Raw genomic sequence first — 18,318 nt, 5'->3', positions numbered from 1 at the left:
TTCAGTGGATGATGCAATCCTGGTTTGGAGTCACATCCAATTACCATATATGAAACATAGCTATTCACCAATTTTAAAAGCATTTTTTTTCATTTTTTGTCGACAACATGTTTGTTGGTGTAGTCAACATCGCGCATCGTAGCAAACCTATCGGCGATGTTCCAATTCACCGTCACGCGAGGTCAAAGGCCATTGGCACGTGGGAACAAGGACTTCTCTGAAGTAGACGTGTATGCACAAGTAACATGTGTTATCTAGACTTTTTTTCAGCTTTAAGTCATCTCAGCGGAATAACAGTTAACAATATCTAGGTTTATTTACGTTTCTACATTCTGAGATATTATGTACCCAGATTTCAGAAATTCGTGCGAAGGGTGAATTTTCTAATATGTTGATGATTATGAAACGTATCCACTGAACAAATAAGAAATTACAAAATATTTCTGATCGCTTATGAACAAAATATCACATTTGAGATATTTTGTAACCAATGACCCAGAGTCTAGATCGATGACTGCATGCCCGCCATAAGGTTCACTCTCGAAATCATGAGTCTATGAATATAGTAAAACTAATAGGAAACAAAACACAAATAAAAGAACCAACTATATTTACACTCAGGAAGTTTATTTTCTCTCTATATAGGAAACTCATTAGGTTGAAAATTGTTATTTCATGCTGACTGTATTTACTTGAATGAAACACGAGTAATAGTACTAACACTAACAGTAGTATATAACCACTCCAATATTGTATTAGCATGAAGGGCTAACTCTGTTATTTGATTGGACCACGACTTATGTTAATTTATTCTTATGCTAATTTGGGGTCACGTTGAATACGCATGACGCCGACCGCGACGCGATTATCACATTGTAGAGTTCATTCATCGAGTCTACGGTGTCTAGTTCGTACCCTGCCGGTTACACGAGTGCAGAGTTGTTGCTCCATATGGAACACTTAGAGTAATGTTTGAGAAGATCTTCAAGAAGCGACCAGCTAATTCAACGAACAATTTGTGATAGAAACAGCTTTATCACACGGGAACATATACGCTCTGTCCGCGATAGTGTGTAGCTCGCTAGCTTGTTCTAAAATCAGCAACAACACAAGTTTACAACGTTCCGATATAACACCGCATAGACCACAGACGTAAACCATGACACAAGATATTAGCAAGCGTGCGGCCGGGGGCAAGAAAATCTACGACCCCGTCGGAGATGGCAACGAAACCATCCCCAATGGAGATGTCGACGACTCGATAAAAATGAAGCCGACAATCTCCCTTCTCAACGGTTGTACCATTATCATCGGTACGATCATTGGGTCAGGTATCTTCATTTCACCGGTTGGTGTTGTTAATTTTTGCGGATCGGTCGGACTTTCTCTTATTGTGTGGGCCTCGTGTGGTCTTTTCTCTATGATCGGAGCCTTATGCTATGCTGAACTCGGCACATCCATTACAAAGTCTGGTGGAGATTACGCTTATATTTTGGAGGCATTCGGTGAACTGCCGGCATTTTTGTTGCTGTGGATAACTTTGATTATTATTCGACCCACGTCGCAAGCTATCATTGCACTAGTGTTTGCTAACTATATCTTGCAGCCGATGTTCCCAATAGCTGGTTGCGATCCGCCAGAAATTGCTGTCGACTTACTTGCCGCTCTTTGTCTGTGTGAGTATATCATAATTTGTTTAGTTAATTCTCTCCCATTGTGTATGATAGATAAGTGTTCATGCGTTAAAATATGGCAGACGAGTATGGAACGTACACTCGTTACGTAACTAAAATACCCCCCCCCCCACCGCCGCGCCCTTACACATGTGAATGGAGTATGTGTGTGTGAAGAATCAGACTACTGTTCAAAAATATGTTAGTGGTCTGAGATGAAGACGATGATGTCCAGACAAACCCCCATAGGTTATTTTTTTGCCGTACATTGACTTGCGTGTGAATGCCAACCTTTGCCATTAAATATGTTAATTTTCAAACAAAATTAGGTTCGACGAACAAACTCGACAGTCTGTTTCCGTCCATCATCAGTCAACGCTTGTTCAATGTTTTCATTTTAGCCAGGTCAAACAATCTACGCTCAGAAATCTGTTAAATTGTAACTAAACCATTGGCAGGCTTTTAGGTCATAGGGAATGTAGTGTCGCGGCGAGGTCCACACGCATGAATTGGACATGGTATTAAATCCTCATTAAACGCAAATCATGCTCATCATATACTCATAGTGTACTCTCCGGGACGATAGTGTGTGTATGGGGGGGGGGGGGGGGGGTTCCTTGCTGTAGAGGGCAATCGCTAGAACTGTACACCATATTTAATCGTCACCATTTGTGCAGTGGCTCAGGGCAGCGTGAAAGTGAAACTTCACATGCGGTACATCGATCGGGTAGACCACATGCTAACATTTCGACATACATGGGCTTGTTATGACGTGTAGTCGAGTAGCCTATTTTACACGCCTTCTTCAAATTTTGCAGCATTATATTTACTGTGATTTTTGAACGGATATTGCCTCAATGTCACTACACCACGACCCGTTATCACATGTTCTCAGACGTTGTAAATATATCGGTTGACCTTCATTGATACCACCATGCACCATGTTCTGCTGAGAACAGGGTCGCCTGTAGAACGAAACAATTAAACAGAAAAAAAAAGCACCCAGTGTTATGTTATGATAATGACCGCATGTCCTCTTGATATTACTTGCTAGCAGTCATGCGTTTTAGAACACGAATTCCGGCATATGTATAAAGCTGTTTGATATTCACATGAAACATGCCAGCTCCGGTTTGGCTCATCGCGATGGAAGGAGGTCATTTTATTGTTGTCTGTTGCCAGCCACCTCGGTCAAAGGAAAGCCTATTATTGTCGTCTTTTGGAATGTAAATGAGGAAACTATGTCTTAAAATCCAAGGGACTGTATTAGACCATAAAAGGGAAAGGTTTTATCCCTTTTTTGGATGATGAAATCGAAGCTTGGGATGAAAAAAAAATGATGCAATCGGGTTTGCGAAGATAAATATTTTGGAGAAGAGAGTGTAACAAACAAACAATTATAGGTCACGCAAAATTCAATGCCACGCGTCAGCATTGCTGTACATATATACAGTGCAGTACATCATGCAGAGGTGAACATGGTATTGATTCCCACGTTGCACTTTAAAACCTTAAGCAATTCCAAGCCATGTATAAAGACGCATTTCTTTAATGTTGAGAACCATCAGCGAAGTACAAGCTAGTGTCACTGTGGGTGTAAACCGTAACGTTTAGTAGATTGATTCCGTGCTTCCCATCGTGCCAATAGTAGTAACTACATAGTATTTGTTGTATTGATATTTCAATGAGTTGTCGTTACCTGGTGTTTTGCCGCCATATTATTTGAGTCCCAATAGAGCGTGAACAAAGGAAAGAATTGAACCTTTCATAGCTTTCGCGCCATGTCAAACCCCATGACATATGATGCCAATCCACTTAACACCTGTACAGCTAAACCCCGGCATTGATTGGTTCATTTATCATTATAACACCACACACCCCCACCCCACCCTTACACACTGTGTGATCTTGCAGTAGTACGTTGTACCCTAGTCTGGTCTGGTCGAATACTTGACTTGTTAGTGTAGTACTGCATAGTGAGCCATAATGTGATATTGATAAAACACAGTTTGGGGGAAGGGGGGGGGGGGCTGGTGGGGCTGTATGGTCATCCCGAAGCATATCTCTCGAAGATAGTAAACCTCGCAAAATTATAGCAGTGAGCACTGAAATTCACATGTTAGGAAAGGAAGGGGGGGGGGGTGTTACTTAAAAGTAAATATGTTGACACAGTGAGTTATGCATATAATTTATGACCCATACTATAAACGTCTCGCACATGTTCTTGGCAGCCGTCGTATACTATGGAAATGCAAAGAATGTTGCCTAACAAATGATCGTAACAAAAGACAACTGTGGATTCTGACGTCATTCAATAGTTTTTGATAGTAATTTTACTACCATGGTTTGTGAATCGGAAATACTTGCAAAACAAGTTTAGATTGAACAAAAAAACCACACTATCAATATTTCGCACGAATCAATCTTGATATACATTCTGTACAGATTCTCCAATCGTTACAAAAAAAAAATCAGTGAAATTGTGTCAAGAGGGCCATATTTGATGTGTACACAATATTAGACATAGTAAAATCGGTGTTTTTTAAAAGGAAAAGAGCCGGTGGTAGACATGGGTAAGTACTTGAAATGGGAACGACGACTGTCCGGTGACAAATCACCGACTACAGTAATGATTCCCGAAGCGATTCTTTGTATTATTTCAATGATTCCACTCCCTTTTCTTGACTTTCGTAGCCTGGAATCCATGCGGATGGGGGTTTTGTATTCGTTATTTCTCCAACGCATTGAAATCCAAATTCAAAATCTCCAATCGCCTCGATTCTAGACTAAGATTTCCCAGGCCTCTGTGTACTGATCATGGAGCTCAATGCACTACCATATCTTGGCTCAACCTACATTTTGGCCAGTAGTCCCCCCCCCCCAAAAAAAAAAAAAAAAAAAAAAAAAAGTGGTGAGGGGGCGATAGCCAAAATCTCTACACGACTTGACTCAAGGCTAAAAAGTACAGGTACGTGGTTTGTCATGCGATAGGTTCTTCTGTATTATTATAATAAGGTGTCAAACAAGGCCTAGGTATAGATTATTCGTAAGCCCTGAAATGAATTCCATGGCACTACCTAGAATAACAATGTATAAAAGACATATATAACATATATATTATACATGTAATGTATGTTCTTGCCCAACATTCCTGAACAAATGTGAATCCAAAATTATTTTAGTATTTGTACTATAGATTGAACCAAGGCTGGCGCATTTGATTCTTTGCGACCACAACCCCAAAACAAATATTTGTTGATCAGGAACTCAGATAAGCTATGGAATTTGAGAGAGAAAAAAAATAACTGGGTTTATGAAGATAACAATTTGCTCTGTGTCGATCTGATTGACAACAATTCTTCCTTTCTCACCCAAACCAGCGCTAAGGTCAGATTTTGTACCCTCAAAATGTGACTCAATCCCCCCTTCCCAAAATCTTGTTGGCAATAAACGAATTTGTGTTCTAGCTATAGGAGAGAGGGACATTTCAAAGTCCTAACACACTATTGTTTGGTCATCCGGCAGATTTTCATTATGCTTCTTTCACGTTTTACCATTGTTCCAAACCATTCTGTCTGTCTTATTGTTGACACTTTGAGTTTAAGTTCTGATAAGTTTTAAAATTCCACCTAAAGTTGCCGATAAATAACGTCACTTTACTGATATCAGTGTCAGATTTATTTTGTTTGCACTGCTCTCAACAGATGAACACTAGAGTTCATAAGTATCTTAAATCTAATCATATCCCTTAATTGAATTTCGACTGTTTGCATATCTTTAAAAGGCTGCATTTTATTGTGTCAAATCTTAAAAAGGCTACAGTCGTGCCAAATCTAGGGTCCTACAAGTGTCATTTCTATCAGTGACACCGATAAGACTATTAAACAGACAGGATCGTAAATCGACCATTTACAAGGTTTTGATAACCACTCAATGAATTGTACCCCATCGTTAAACTTCTCATCTCACATTTCCCTCTCTCAGTGTTGTTTTGTATGTCGATTGACAGTGATAGTCTGGGAAGGTGTAGTCTAATGCTATCCTTCATCGAATCTCAAGTTCTCTAAAGAGATTATTCGATACCACGCTGGCATCCTGATTCCAGACTAGTGAAGGTGCAAATGTGATAAGGTACACAGTGGAATCCAATGTTATTGATTATGTAATATAAGGGGGAAGGTTCACAAGAATGCACGATCCCTAACATTTTGATATGCTAGTCCGTGGCATTCAACGTCACATCGTCCGAGTAGATGGTTCCCCCATCCACAAATTGCTCTACTACCACATAGACAAAATATATGGTTTCCCTGCAATCGTCAAAAACTAAGCCATATATGTACAGAAATTGTCACCAACTTTATATTATACCTAGAAAGGTGGTCAAATATACAGGGTAAGTGTATTTTGATTATCAACAAACATGCCTACAAGTACATGTATCATATGATGTGGATATGAGTTTGCCATGTATGTACTCCACTTCTAATAATATTATATACCACTCGAGAATCGCGTACGCATTTGAGGCAAGGATGTCCTCCATTCTACAACCGAGTCACGCTAAACTATGCCACGTGGCTTTGTTGTAATGGGTAGCCCATTCATAATGTATTTATAGTACACACGACAATTTGAATGATATACATGTGTGTATAACTGGGAGTTGATTTAGATCATTGTTTTATACATGCACTCATTCACCGAAAAAATCAATTGTCAAACCGCAACCCACCGTAGAATGCTATAAATAACATCAAAATTGATATTAAAAAAATTCAAATAAACATTTGTTTTCTCTCTCCAAATGATAACCTCCAAATTAAGAGAGTCCTTGTATATCAATTTCATGGTATCTACCCACATGGTTTAGGGGTAGGTTGAAAAGAACCATATGTTACTGGTAAAAATAATGTTGCTGTTTTAGAAGCCAATCGCAACTCGTGTATGTAAACGTGGTAGGTACATAGGCATCAAAGATGGTGATTATCGAATTGCCGTGTTTATAGTAAACCAGATAAATGTATTGAAAGCAAAGATTGTTTTCACTAGTTACGGTCTGTGTAACCGCCTACCAGGAAAAAGTAAACATACCATATTCATGTTTCACCGACTGGTGATAGAAAGAAGTGTGTGACTGTATACTTTCAACAAGACCTACAACAGGTGGTTACTATTCCTCTACGAAAGTCGAAGAAACCCATGGCCCATCAATTACACCACCATATAAGCATTTCATGAATCCTACACATTTCACTGAGTCTGTACAGTTTGTTGACAGGAATCAAATCTTAGAAGAGATAGAAGATGAACCTGGTCATGTTTACCAACTGATAACCATCACGACCTTAAAAACGCTTTATTTTGAATGCATGATTGATTGATTTATCGATTGATTGAAGGTTTTGAGAAGGACATGACAGGGCTAACCAAAGTACAGGGCCAAGATATTGTAAATCTTAAAGGCCCAAAGTTCGATCGTTAGCATTAGTGTCCGGACCTTTGAGGATTAAAGGCCCACTCTGAAAACAGGATTAAACATTAGATGTAAAAACAGTTGTCTGACAAAGCTATAGAAATAGTTAATCCAGAACAAAAAAATAATCCAATTAATTCTCATGATTCCACTGGTAAGATAATGCTATGGAGAACCTGGGTTTGAAAACCCTAGCCTTTAAATACGTGTATGGCTATTCTTTTGTTCAATTTTTTTAATAGCTCTGACAGATAATTGTTGTTTTCACCCAGCAGATTTAATCCTTGTCCATCATGGACCTTAAACTATACATGTCTATCTTCAAATCTTGAAGAATGGAATATAACTTGTGCCAAAGCATCATAGATTAGCATTGCAATTTCTTACATTAATTTGACGCATGGAGGCGCTGGGTAGGATAACAAACAGCAAAGCTGATGATGATGCAAGATCACTTTGAAATGATGCAATACAGTATACTGTGTACTTTAGCATTCTATTATTATAATAAACCTTAGCTTTTTCAGTCGTTATAATATGCTTATCAACTTTTCCAGTGTAAGAATATTATAGAAAGTCTACCCTGGAATCCATGCGGATGGCGATTTTGAGTTTTAGTTTCCCTGTCAAGAAAGTGAGGGGAAACTTAAACTGAAAATTCTCATCCACATGAATTCCAGGCTGAGAAAGTCAAGCGCTCTTTAAAATAATTACAAGGTTTTGGAGATCACTTCATGATATTTTACATGTACATGCATCTTTGCAAGTTTTGAAGGTTATCAATCAAGAGGTTGTATGTCAATATACTTGAATTAAATCTATGCTAAAGAGGCCATTGAAACGATTAGTGTGACTACTTTTTTTGTCAAGTTAAGGGTTATTTTGAACTTTGATAACAGAAAGGGAAAATTTAGATTAAACTTCTTAGGTTGAACACCATACAGGGAGTTTCAAACTGGTTGCTACGTTTTAACGAAACACAATATATTAGGAGTCAATGGCATGGATATGGCTTTATCAAGTGATTACCAAAGTAATTGAATATTTTAGTGTTATGACGTTTTCTGGTGAATTCCTGTCATATAAACAGTTGGCGTCATCAGTGACTGTTACCTGGCAACACTGAAAAAAAACTTCCTCTACTGTTAGTTATGTCGTTGAAATATAATCATACCTGATATAACAGCATGATTCAGTCCTTTGATCAACCCACGTGGCATTCAAATATCACATAGCTGACATTGGTTTTCTGTGGGGGAAACTTTTTTTTCTAAATTGGTCTCCAAGGCAACCGTACTACGTTCTTCATCACTGTATCCGGTGGATTTAATTGTCACGGAAAGCTGTTGGTTGATTCTGTGTGGGAATCATGTAAGCTTTGTTTGTACCAGGTAATATGCACGTAGTTTATTAGTTGGAGGACAGAAAATGCCATTTTGATCAACAAAGAAAACGCAAAGAGACATACTAGTTAAACCTAAATATAGCTCTGAAGTTGTCGATTCTGTATCCATCAATGAATCACATAGTGATTTTATCGTAGATTTGTGAAATGTCATTCCAATAGTACGATTGATTGATACATGTAATCTTTGATGAACAGTCGTAGTTCATCCCACTCTAAAATACTAGAGAATGATTCAAATTGTACTAATTTCATTTCCCACCCTCGGTGTAGAATTACAGTTTAGTATTTCACAATTGTAATGTCACATCACACGAGTAATAGTATAACGACGTTGCAATTTATTTATATATATATCTGGAATTCTTACTCACCATAAAGTGATCTAGATATCATAAAGTGATTAAAATATATGCAAACGTTGATAAAGTATCAGTTACTTTGAGCGAACTTACAAAAAAAGAAACATAAGCATGTAAGTGATTGCAACTTGCATGTATAATATATTTAACATCCATTACACTTGTGAGAAGACTGTAATGGAGAGGCGATTCTTATGAAGAGAATCCACTTATACAAATGTAAAGAATACCTTTATCTAAGTGATCATTTTTCTCAGTGTCAGGTTAAGGTCGCTGGCAACACACCTATCGCACTGTTTATTATCACAGATTCATTGTCGAATTCTGAGCCTCGTATTCTGTAAGCCTCTTTAGTGACTTTTTGATTAAAACAAACCTTGTATTCAAGACACCATTCTTCAGTTTTCGAATTGACGCAATGTTGGATCTCGTACATCATCTATCTGGAATTCTTACTCGATCTGCTTTCTTGTCATTTAATTTAATATCTTTATGACATTTCTATGTCTGTATGGTCAGGTATAATATGAAAGACATATATTACATGACTTCAGTATGATTTCTGTAACTCATTTTGGAAGAAAAATGGCAACTTCTTGTCCTGTCCAAACGCATCAAGACTTGACAATATGAAAACGATGAACACTTTATGCTGACACATACATAATACTACCAAGGGATGGATGTTTGCTACTGTGTACTTTGTCGTACATATATAAATAAATGGTTCAAGTAGGCTACTTGGTAGTTGCTACAGAAATTGACGTGCAAAGCTATGAGCTCATTCATTTTGGTAACTATGACACCCACCTCAGACGGTGTGTTTACAGACACAGGAGTAAATCTATTTACAACACTCAAAAGTTAAAATATGCTCAGGTGTTTCCGCACCAAAAAACCCAAGTCAAGTGTGAACCTAGTAGCAAAGTTAAGACATTTATGTACTGAACTTTATTTGAAAACTTACATCGTGACACAACCCTTGAGGCTTATCATACCCAATAAGTTACAAGGACATACACGCGAAGCTGGTGATATCTGGCAATGTATCATCCATGGTATCACGCGATAATACTGCCTGTCGCTTCTATAGATACGATTCGCAGCCCTGACCCCCCTACCGTCTGGATATGACTGATAAAAGATATTTAAAGTTGAAACGTTTCTAGAACAAACATAGGCCATCAAGGTCATCTACCTCTGAAGGTTTTACTGGACCAAAGTTGGGTCGAGACACCATTCCGATGTTGACACACTAGAGATTTGTCACAATGCAATGTCTGACGTGTGGTAGCCACTTTTCACCCATATAAAAACACAAACTAAAAATATGGTTATCTTCATCATAGAATCAATTATTAATCTCCGGAGCAGGCTTTTCCATATCTGATATCTCGTAAATCACTGGTCCTTTAGCCTGGGTCACTATTGAACATGTTTAATAGCAGTGTTGAATTTTCAACTACATGTTTTCTCTCACAGAAATGAGTAAAATTATCACGTTTCCCATAGTGTGGTATTTTACTGTACCATAGACGTAATAATCAAATAGGATGAGAGACAAAGCAAATACTGGTTGAGATACTCAGCTTTCTGAATCACATAGTTCTCTCTGTTCTGTTTATACTGAGATCTCATATTGATTTTCATGAGAGAGGATTTTCAGCAACATGGCTTTTTGTATCGTCTTGTATTATACTTGTAACAAAAACACACACTCAATGACTCCTAAGTTCTGATTTTATCTTTTACAGGTATCCTAACCTATGTGAACTGTCTCAGTGTACGCTGGGCTACAAGGGTACAGGATGTCTTCACAGTTGCCAAAGTCTTAGCCTTAATAATCATTATTATCACCGGTCTTGTGCAGATTGGCATGGGTGAGTATGCTGTTCTTTTTTCAAATCAAACGCTAAACCTACTTCAGATTCTCTTAGTACTGACCTTTCCCTTCTAGTCATAATTCTCGACTTATTTGCACACTATTTTTTTCGAAAGTAATAAATGTTTCAAACTTTCAAACACACACAGATGAGAATATTTTTGCACTGTTACACAACGAAACTATCCGTATTTTGGCACTTGAAAAGCAAACAAAGGGTGTACAAAGGGGTCCTTTGATATAGAGACCATCGCGGTTTGAGAATGAGTTTTATTGTATAGCTGTTGGAGTGGCTCCCCGTTTCTCATGTATGCGGTGTTGAATGTCGTTGGACATGTGACTGATCGTATATAGTTACGCTTCACAGAATCACTATGGCAGTAGCCTGCGACTCAGTGAATGAGGTCACTTGAACCCAAACAGATGAAAATGAAGGTCACCACTCGAAAAGGCGTCCTTGACGTTTACATGTTCTGACTTTACATTCACTTACACACAATTCTCAATCTGCATCTTTTAGGTGTACGAATATTAATTTGATACGTGGATAAGCTTATGATCGACATCTAAGTAATCGATGCGTCACTTTAGCCAGTGTTCGTGTCTGAGTGCCGGTGCAATATGACTGTTATATTGTTTGTAGTTTTAAGGGTGTTGAACGTTTTTAGGTCGTGTTAGCTTTGCTAGCATGTAGGGATGTAATGTCCTCGGCTAAGAATAGCATGTTTTGAAACCGGTGCCCTTTAGAATCCAAATTTTGGTACATTCAAAGGTTACATTTGCATTCCTAATACCATGTACACTGAAGGAAGGATAGACACGTATGATTGGTATTACGAGTATTATATATCGAATCATGCCATGTGAACATTTTTAAAGGTCATGTACATATAAAAGTCCAACAAACCATCTCCTCCCAATTTCATTTTCTCCTCAAATTGTAAATGGACAAGCGTTCATGTATGGCACAGTGCGAGGTGTGTATGTATGTATGTATGTATGTATGTATGTATGTATGTATGTATGGATGTATGGATGTATGTATGGATGGACATGCCTGTATGTAGTGTGGTTCTCAGGAGTCAGATCAAAACACGAATTCGGCGCCGAAGCAACAGGAACAGACGAAATTTCTTCTCGGCATGTACAATGTATTATCTCTTGCGATCGGTGGATGTTATATGGAGACAGTGTCCATTACGCAATAAGGGTTCATCGCCGAGAAAATATACCCAAATTATCTATGTTAGTCTGTTTGGTAGAGCATATAATCTCGGTCCCTTTGGCAACTGAAGGAAAATAAACTGTTTTATTTCACTTTGCATCGGATGCGAAATATTTATAGATGGGGATCTGTCTGTTACGTCATTTCCAATCAATTAAAAAGATACTGCTAGTTATTAAAACAGAGGCAAATCTCGGCCTGGACAACATATACGTCGTATCCATGGAAAATACAAGAGGAGCGTGTACTGTGCTCTATGATCTTAGCTATCAGTAGAATGATTGATTGTTTGAATGACCCAGACACCGCATGGGTTATAAAACAGTTTATTGCCCTTAAGTTGCCAAAGGGACCGGGATTATATGCGCTACTATACTAACATAGATAATTTGGGGATATTTTTCGGCGAGAAATCCGTATTGCCTTATGAGCACTGTCTCAATTTTACATCCACCGAGCGATGACCATACATGCTGAGAAGAAACTTTGTCTATTCCATTCTCATTAAGGTTTCGATGACTGGTAGTATCTCTTTTAATTGATTGGAAATGACGCAACAGACAGATGAATTCCCCATCTATAAATATCTTGTGTTCGTTGCAAAGAGGAAAATATCACCGCTATGCTTATATTTATCTAATTGGTCGCCACATTCTCAACATATTAGTTCAGGATTGACGTCAAAGCAATCGGCTGGGAGAGTACTTTTCTGGACGGTCTCTCACCCTTCTGGGGACAGTTAGTATTTATTTTACCACGGTTGTTTAGGTCCATATAACTATAGTAGTATATTGCGTATATTTACATAGTCGTGGTGAATTAGCAAATGTATGATGGCCTGTCGACTATTTTTGGAGAGTTACTTGTTGGAAACGAGACCGGTATGAAAATTGTGATGCTTCAGAGATCTTCAGACCCTTTGCCCCAATTCTGTAGATAGACCTGTATCAGACATCCCCTTGTCTGCGGTATGCCAGCAGCTTGTTTTATTTGACAGTGACAAGGCCAGTCGCATTGTCCATTCCATCGGTCTTCTCATCTCCTTTACCACTATTAATAGAAAGTTATTTCTGATTCGTGGCGAGAAAATTGACATTGCCAGGCCATGTGACTGTGACTGTTTGCAAGTGATCGATCGACGCATACACCAACCATGACCATACATGTCATTAGGCGATTTCAACTTTCAGATGACGCAGGCAAAAAGGAGGGGATGATAATGTCTAATGATTTCGTACATACTTTGACGGAGTACGACTTATCTCTTTGAAAAACGGGTGGTCCTCAAACCGCAAAAACATGTATATCTGTTTGGGCTTTGGGGACACCGCCGTTTATCTTTTGTGGATGCTAATGGCCCTAACCCGTAACTGCATAGTTTGTTCTCCATCGTCCTTATTAACCCTGGCCTCAAAGAGAGAGAAAACGCAGTCAAATCAACGTGGTTTCCCACACTTTATATTAATACCTTTGTTGGTGACATCGGAATTGATGTAGATTTAGTGTGGTATTCTAATGTATTCTTTCGGTCAAATCGATTTCGTTAATTGGTCGTCTAGCACAGAAGATTGTGACGACCTGATAACTTCAAAATTACATGTTGTTGACAGTATCACCTGTATAAGTTCAGGTTCACTGATGGGTCACATTGTTTAAACGCAGTCTTGCATGTCGTTGACCCTTCCCAAAACAAGAACCTTGAACTCGGAGAGACAAAAGGCACCTCGGTATGGATCACCTACACAAACAACATATTGTGCGTGTTTAGTTAGTGCATAGACCCAGGGTCTATGGTTAGTGATAGGTGTCTGGAAATTTTCACACAGATACACAGAGGGGGCTTTGTCTACGTCACAAAACGACTTTTCTGACGAGTGGGATGGAGTGTGAATGGAATGATCGATGGATGAATGAATGGGTGTTACTTTTGCGAAAGAACAAGTGTGCATGGTAAGATGTCCAAGTGTATATTAAACATTCGGAAATGTGGATCCTTTAAACTGTACTGTACAAATCGGTACAGTCATGTTGTGATACACTGATAGTCGATGAGCGAGTTCGGAGTTGAGCTATCGTTTGGGAAGGCCGTCACATGTTCTTTCTAAATTCAAATGACAAAGTGCAACCACCGTGACACGTGCCCGATGACTGATGCAGAAACCCTGACGACATTCTAGGTTTGAAAAGAATTTTAGGTTTCCATTGAAATCGCGTTTACGAGAAAGTGAAAGGTCATAACAAGGACGCATTGTCTGGTGGCGATGGTTGTAATCTAGTTTTCCATACAACTTTCCCGCCACAAGACACGTGGTTAGAGCGGTTTTCAATAGTAACGATTAATCAATAAATGCTGTCATTTCGGAAAAGAAGTAACAAAAGAAAAGAAAATACTGTTCTATTATTTAAATGTTACATTCGGTAGCCAATGAAAAGACACATTATTCATTACCACTTTCACGCTGGTTGCATTTAAGCCTTGGTAGATTTTCTACGCTAGAATACACATATAAAGGATCAGCGAGGTTACATCTACTTTCCTGCTAGTGTTCTATATAAACCATTTATTACCCGAGGATATTGTAAAGTGGGGGAAAGTATGTATAAAGAATGTCATTGCTGTCTTACCAGATGTACAAGTCCCGTACAAGTCTGTTTGTTTGTTTGTTTGTGTGTTTGTTTGTTTGTTTGTTTGTTTGTTTGATTGATTGTTTGTTTGATTCTTTAACTGACAGACAGACTGTCTGTCTGTTTGTTTGTTTGTTTGTTTGTTTGTTTACTTATTTACATTTGTTTGTTTATCTGTCTATGTATGTATGTATGTATGTATGTATGTATGTATGTGTGTGTGTATATGTGTGTGTATGTATGTATGTATGTATGTATGTATGTATGTATGTATCATACATACATACATACATACATACATACAGTATGTATGTATGTATGTATGTATATGTGTGTGTATGTGCATACGTACGTACATAAGTACGACCATGGATGGATGGATGTATGTATGTATGTATGTATGTATGTATGTATGTATGTATATGTGTGTGTGTATGTGCATACGTACGTACATAAGTACGACCATGCATGGATGGATGGATGGATGGATGGATGCATGTATTTAGTGACGTGCGAGTCTACATGAAAAGCGGTATGCCATTGTGGGATGGGGTGGGTGTGTGGGATGTATTTGGGGATATATGTAGTCAAGTTGAACTCTGAAAATTTGAAATACAGAAATGGACGCTAGAATCACAGACAAGTAAGAAACCTTACTCGTCTGTGCTGCAATGAAGAAATTTTTAGTTTTACAATGATACAGACCAATCATGCTTGGAATATTTCTTGTGTTATAGTACATATATTATTGATTGTAATTGTAAGTTTACAGACATATGGTACTGTTTGAGGGTCAAGGCAATGAAGATAGGGTCAACTCAAATTTCCCTCGTGAGACTGTAAACACATGTACGATGTACGGATGATGTCAGTCGACGTGGGTGCTATATTCTGAGTTTTCTTGCTCGTCTTCGCATATCGTTGACCGGATTAAGCGTTCTTTACTAAATGATTCCCGTAGGTCACTTTATACGTCGATTGTATTTAGAGACTTGGAGCGGTGAGGCCATTCATCATTCGCAGGTTCAGTTTGCTTTTGAGACAGTGTTTGTCAGGGCTCTTTATATATTATATTCAGTGGGATTTCTACATTCCCAATTACATGATCTGAAATAATAATTTTTCTAGCGTATGCACAGTTAACCATTGCGACATGCCTCTTACGTCACTGCAGTACCGGTAATATAGGATTTTGAAAGGATGACGTCATCAGCACATCACCTGTCACTTTTTCAAGGATAAAAGCATGCCACGTGCAGATGGTCTTAAAATATCGAAGTTTTGATGATTTTTTTCTACCAATGCTTTGTAGTTATCATTTTGTGAAGTGTGTTGCCAAGCAACGTGCGTTTCTATAACGGTATTTAACCTTGCGCATGTTTACACTGGATTTGAATATTCCGCACTTGATTCGATCGTCAATTTAGGGTTGCATACCCCAACACAGTCTTGAACATGTACCTGTCAGTCTTTTATAGAATCCCGTCACGTTCATTTTAGATTCAAGGTCAAATGCATAATTCATGGCTTAGATACTCAATGTTACAAGTACTGTAACAGTAAACACATGGAGCTGTAGCCCATACAACCGCGATAAATATTGTACAGTTAGTTTTTAACAAATTATGCATCATTAATTTCTCTTCAAAATTCCACCGTCGTCGACATTTTTTTTCGATTCCGATGGTACATTTTGACGAGATGAAACCAAGACAACCAAAATATCTCGTCCCGTGTACAGGTCATTTTTAGACATACCCCGGTAAAATAGATAGCCTCTGATTTATGAAAATACATCTTTCGAATGAAATAAAACTGTGACCTGAAGCGCTATGATAGTCAATCTGTCGACACTTTAGGCCTAATTACGATTTGATAATTACTATGTGTTGCTTAAATTTTGTAGTATAGTAGTAACCATTAAGATCAGAACTCTTCAAGTGGAAGCTTATCTGTCCTAGCAGCTGGCATGATAACATTGAGTTAGGTTATTGACTTGACTTAGTTTATGCACAGACAAGAATTTAGCCAGATAATTAATTCGTCCTCTACCCCAATACAACAATGGCTAATCTACAAAATAGTGCGATTATGATCACATGAGGACGCTACTGTCATGTGTGGTGTGACATGCGACCATTGTCAAAACAAAGGACAAACACATTGATAGCCCCGATTGTCGGTTTGACAGGCGACGGCATCTCTGAGTTTACATCAAGGCCAGGTAGTTTTACATACAATGGACTGACGATCAACTTAACATACAATACCCTGACCACTGTGACTCGTTGCCTCTCCCCCATCCTCTCTACACATACGTTCACAGTAACATGTGGCACGAACACACGATCACGTGAAATTCCTATTGGTGCATGGCCCCCCACACTGCACTGTTTCGTATGTACATGTCTACATTCAAACAACAATGGTATAGTTATGAATATGAGTTATTCTATTATATTATAATAAGCTCCGGGTCAATGACCCATTATTAACGACGACAGCGTCAGGGCTTGTACAGAATATGGTAGCACAATACAGAATGTGGACATTAGAAAGAACACAAAAAGCTATGAAATATATTTTTGCATTTGACACTACGGAAAATAGGTTCATGCATAAATTATAAAATAAGAAAGAATAAGTATAGAAGGGATTAATTTGTGCTAATACATTTAGCAATAATCAAAATGTCAGTAATGAACTTGATCGGTCTTGGTACTAAATTAAATTAATATAAAAAATGACAAAACCAAAAAACGCATACATACATACATACATACATACATACATACATACATACATACATACATACATACATACATACATACATACACACATATTTACCTACCTACCTGCCTACAAACACACACACACACACACACACACACACACACACACACACACACATACATACATACATACATACATACATACATACATACGTACATACATACATCCTAGCATACATGCATACTTGTACAGGTATTAATAAAGTCGCAAAGTTGTGTGAGGGATTACATAGAAACTAAGAAACATAATCCAACAACAACGTGTTCTTTCTTCTAAATCATGTACACAGGTAAAGTTGAGAACTTCCAGGATGGTTTTGCTAATTCCCAAACTGACGTCGGAAAAATTGTACTGGCTTTCTATGTTGGACTCTTTGCTTACGGTGGATGGTAAGTACAGTGCCACGTAGTGTAGAAGTAAGTGATTTATACGGGACTACGTTCTGACTTTTGTCCCTTCCCGAGAATGCATTCTTGGTCAGAATCCAGTCCTGTATTATCACTGCATCTGCAATCTGTGTAAACAGTTGATTATGTGTGTATTCAGTTACTACAAGTTGGACGACTTGATTTGATGAATGTCTATGTGGGATGATGTAATTGAGATATCGTACGATGCATAATTAGTGTTTACTCTTTTTCACCAGTGTTACGTAAAATTCGTAGATTAAAAGTAGTCGTTATGTTTTACAGTAACCGTACTAATCTTATCGAGTAATGGCTCGACAGGTCGATCATTCCATTCTCGGAAGTCAGAGTAGAATTTTTTCTGCTGACTACGCGTCTTGAAAGTTGCCTGTGTTTTACTACGATTGTTGACCCTGACACACTATGGCGTACTACATGTACTTCCGAACGTTGTTCAGTCCTTGAAATTT

At 38.2% G+C, this 18,318-nt stretch overlaps 1 protein-coding gene across 1 annotated transcript in view; it reads left to right on the top strand.

Annotated features, from left to right (window-relative positions):
* Positions 1-869: 869 nt before the first annotated feature.
* The window catches only part of LOC144437733 (large neutral amino acids transporter small subunit 1-like), a 33,026-nt gene continuing 15,577 nt past the window's right edge, over positions 870-18,318 (top strand). Inside the window, exons 1-3 of the mRNA XM_078126742.1 lie at positions 870-1,676; positions 10,671-10,796; positions 17,731-17,830. Of these exons, the coding sequence (XP_077982868.1) occupies positions 1,160-1,676; positions 10,671-10,796; positions 17,731-17,830 (743 nt within the window). The 5' untranslated portion in view covers positions 870-1,159. The remainder of the gene's footprint in view (positions 1,677-10,670; positions 10,797-17,730; positions 17,831-18,318) is intronic.

This window comes from Glandiceps talaboti, chromosome 7, assembly GCF_964340395.1.
Source record: "Glandiceps talaboti chromosome 7, keGlaTala1.1, whole genome shotgun sequence".
NCBI lineage: Eukaryota > Metazoa > Hemichordata > Enteropneusta > Spengelidae > Glandiceps > Glandiceps talaboti.
The sequence above is the reverse complement of the archived record's forward strand: the minus strand, read 5'-3'. Positions and strand labels throughout refer to the sequence as shown.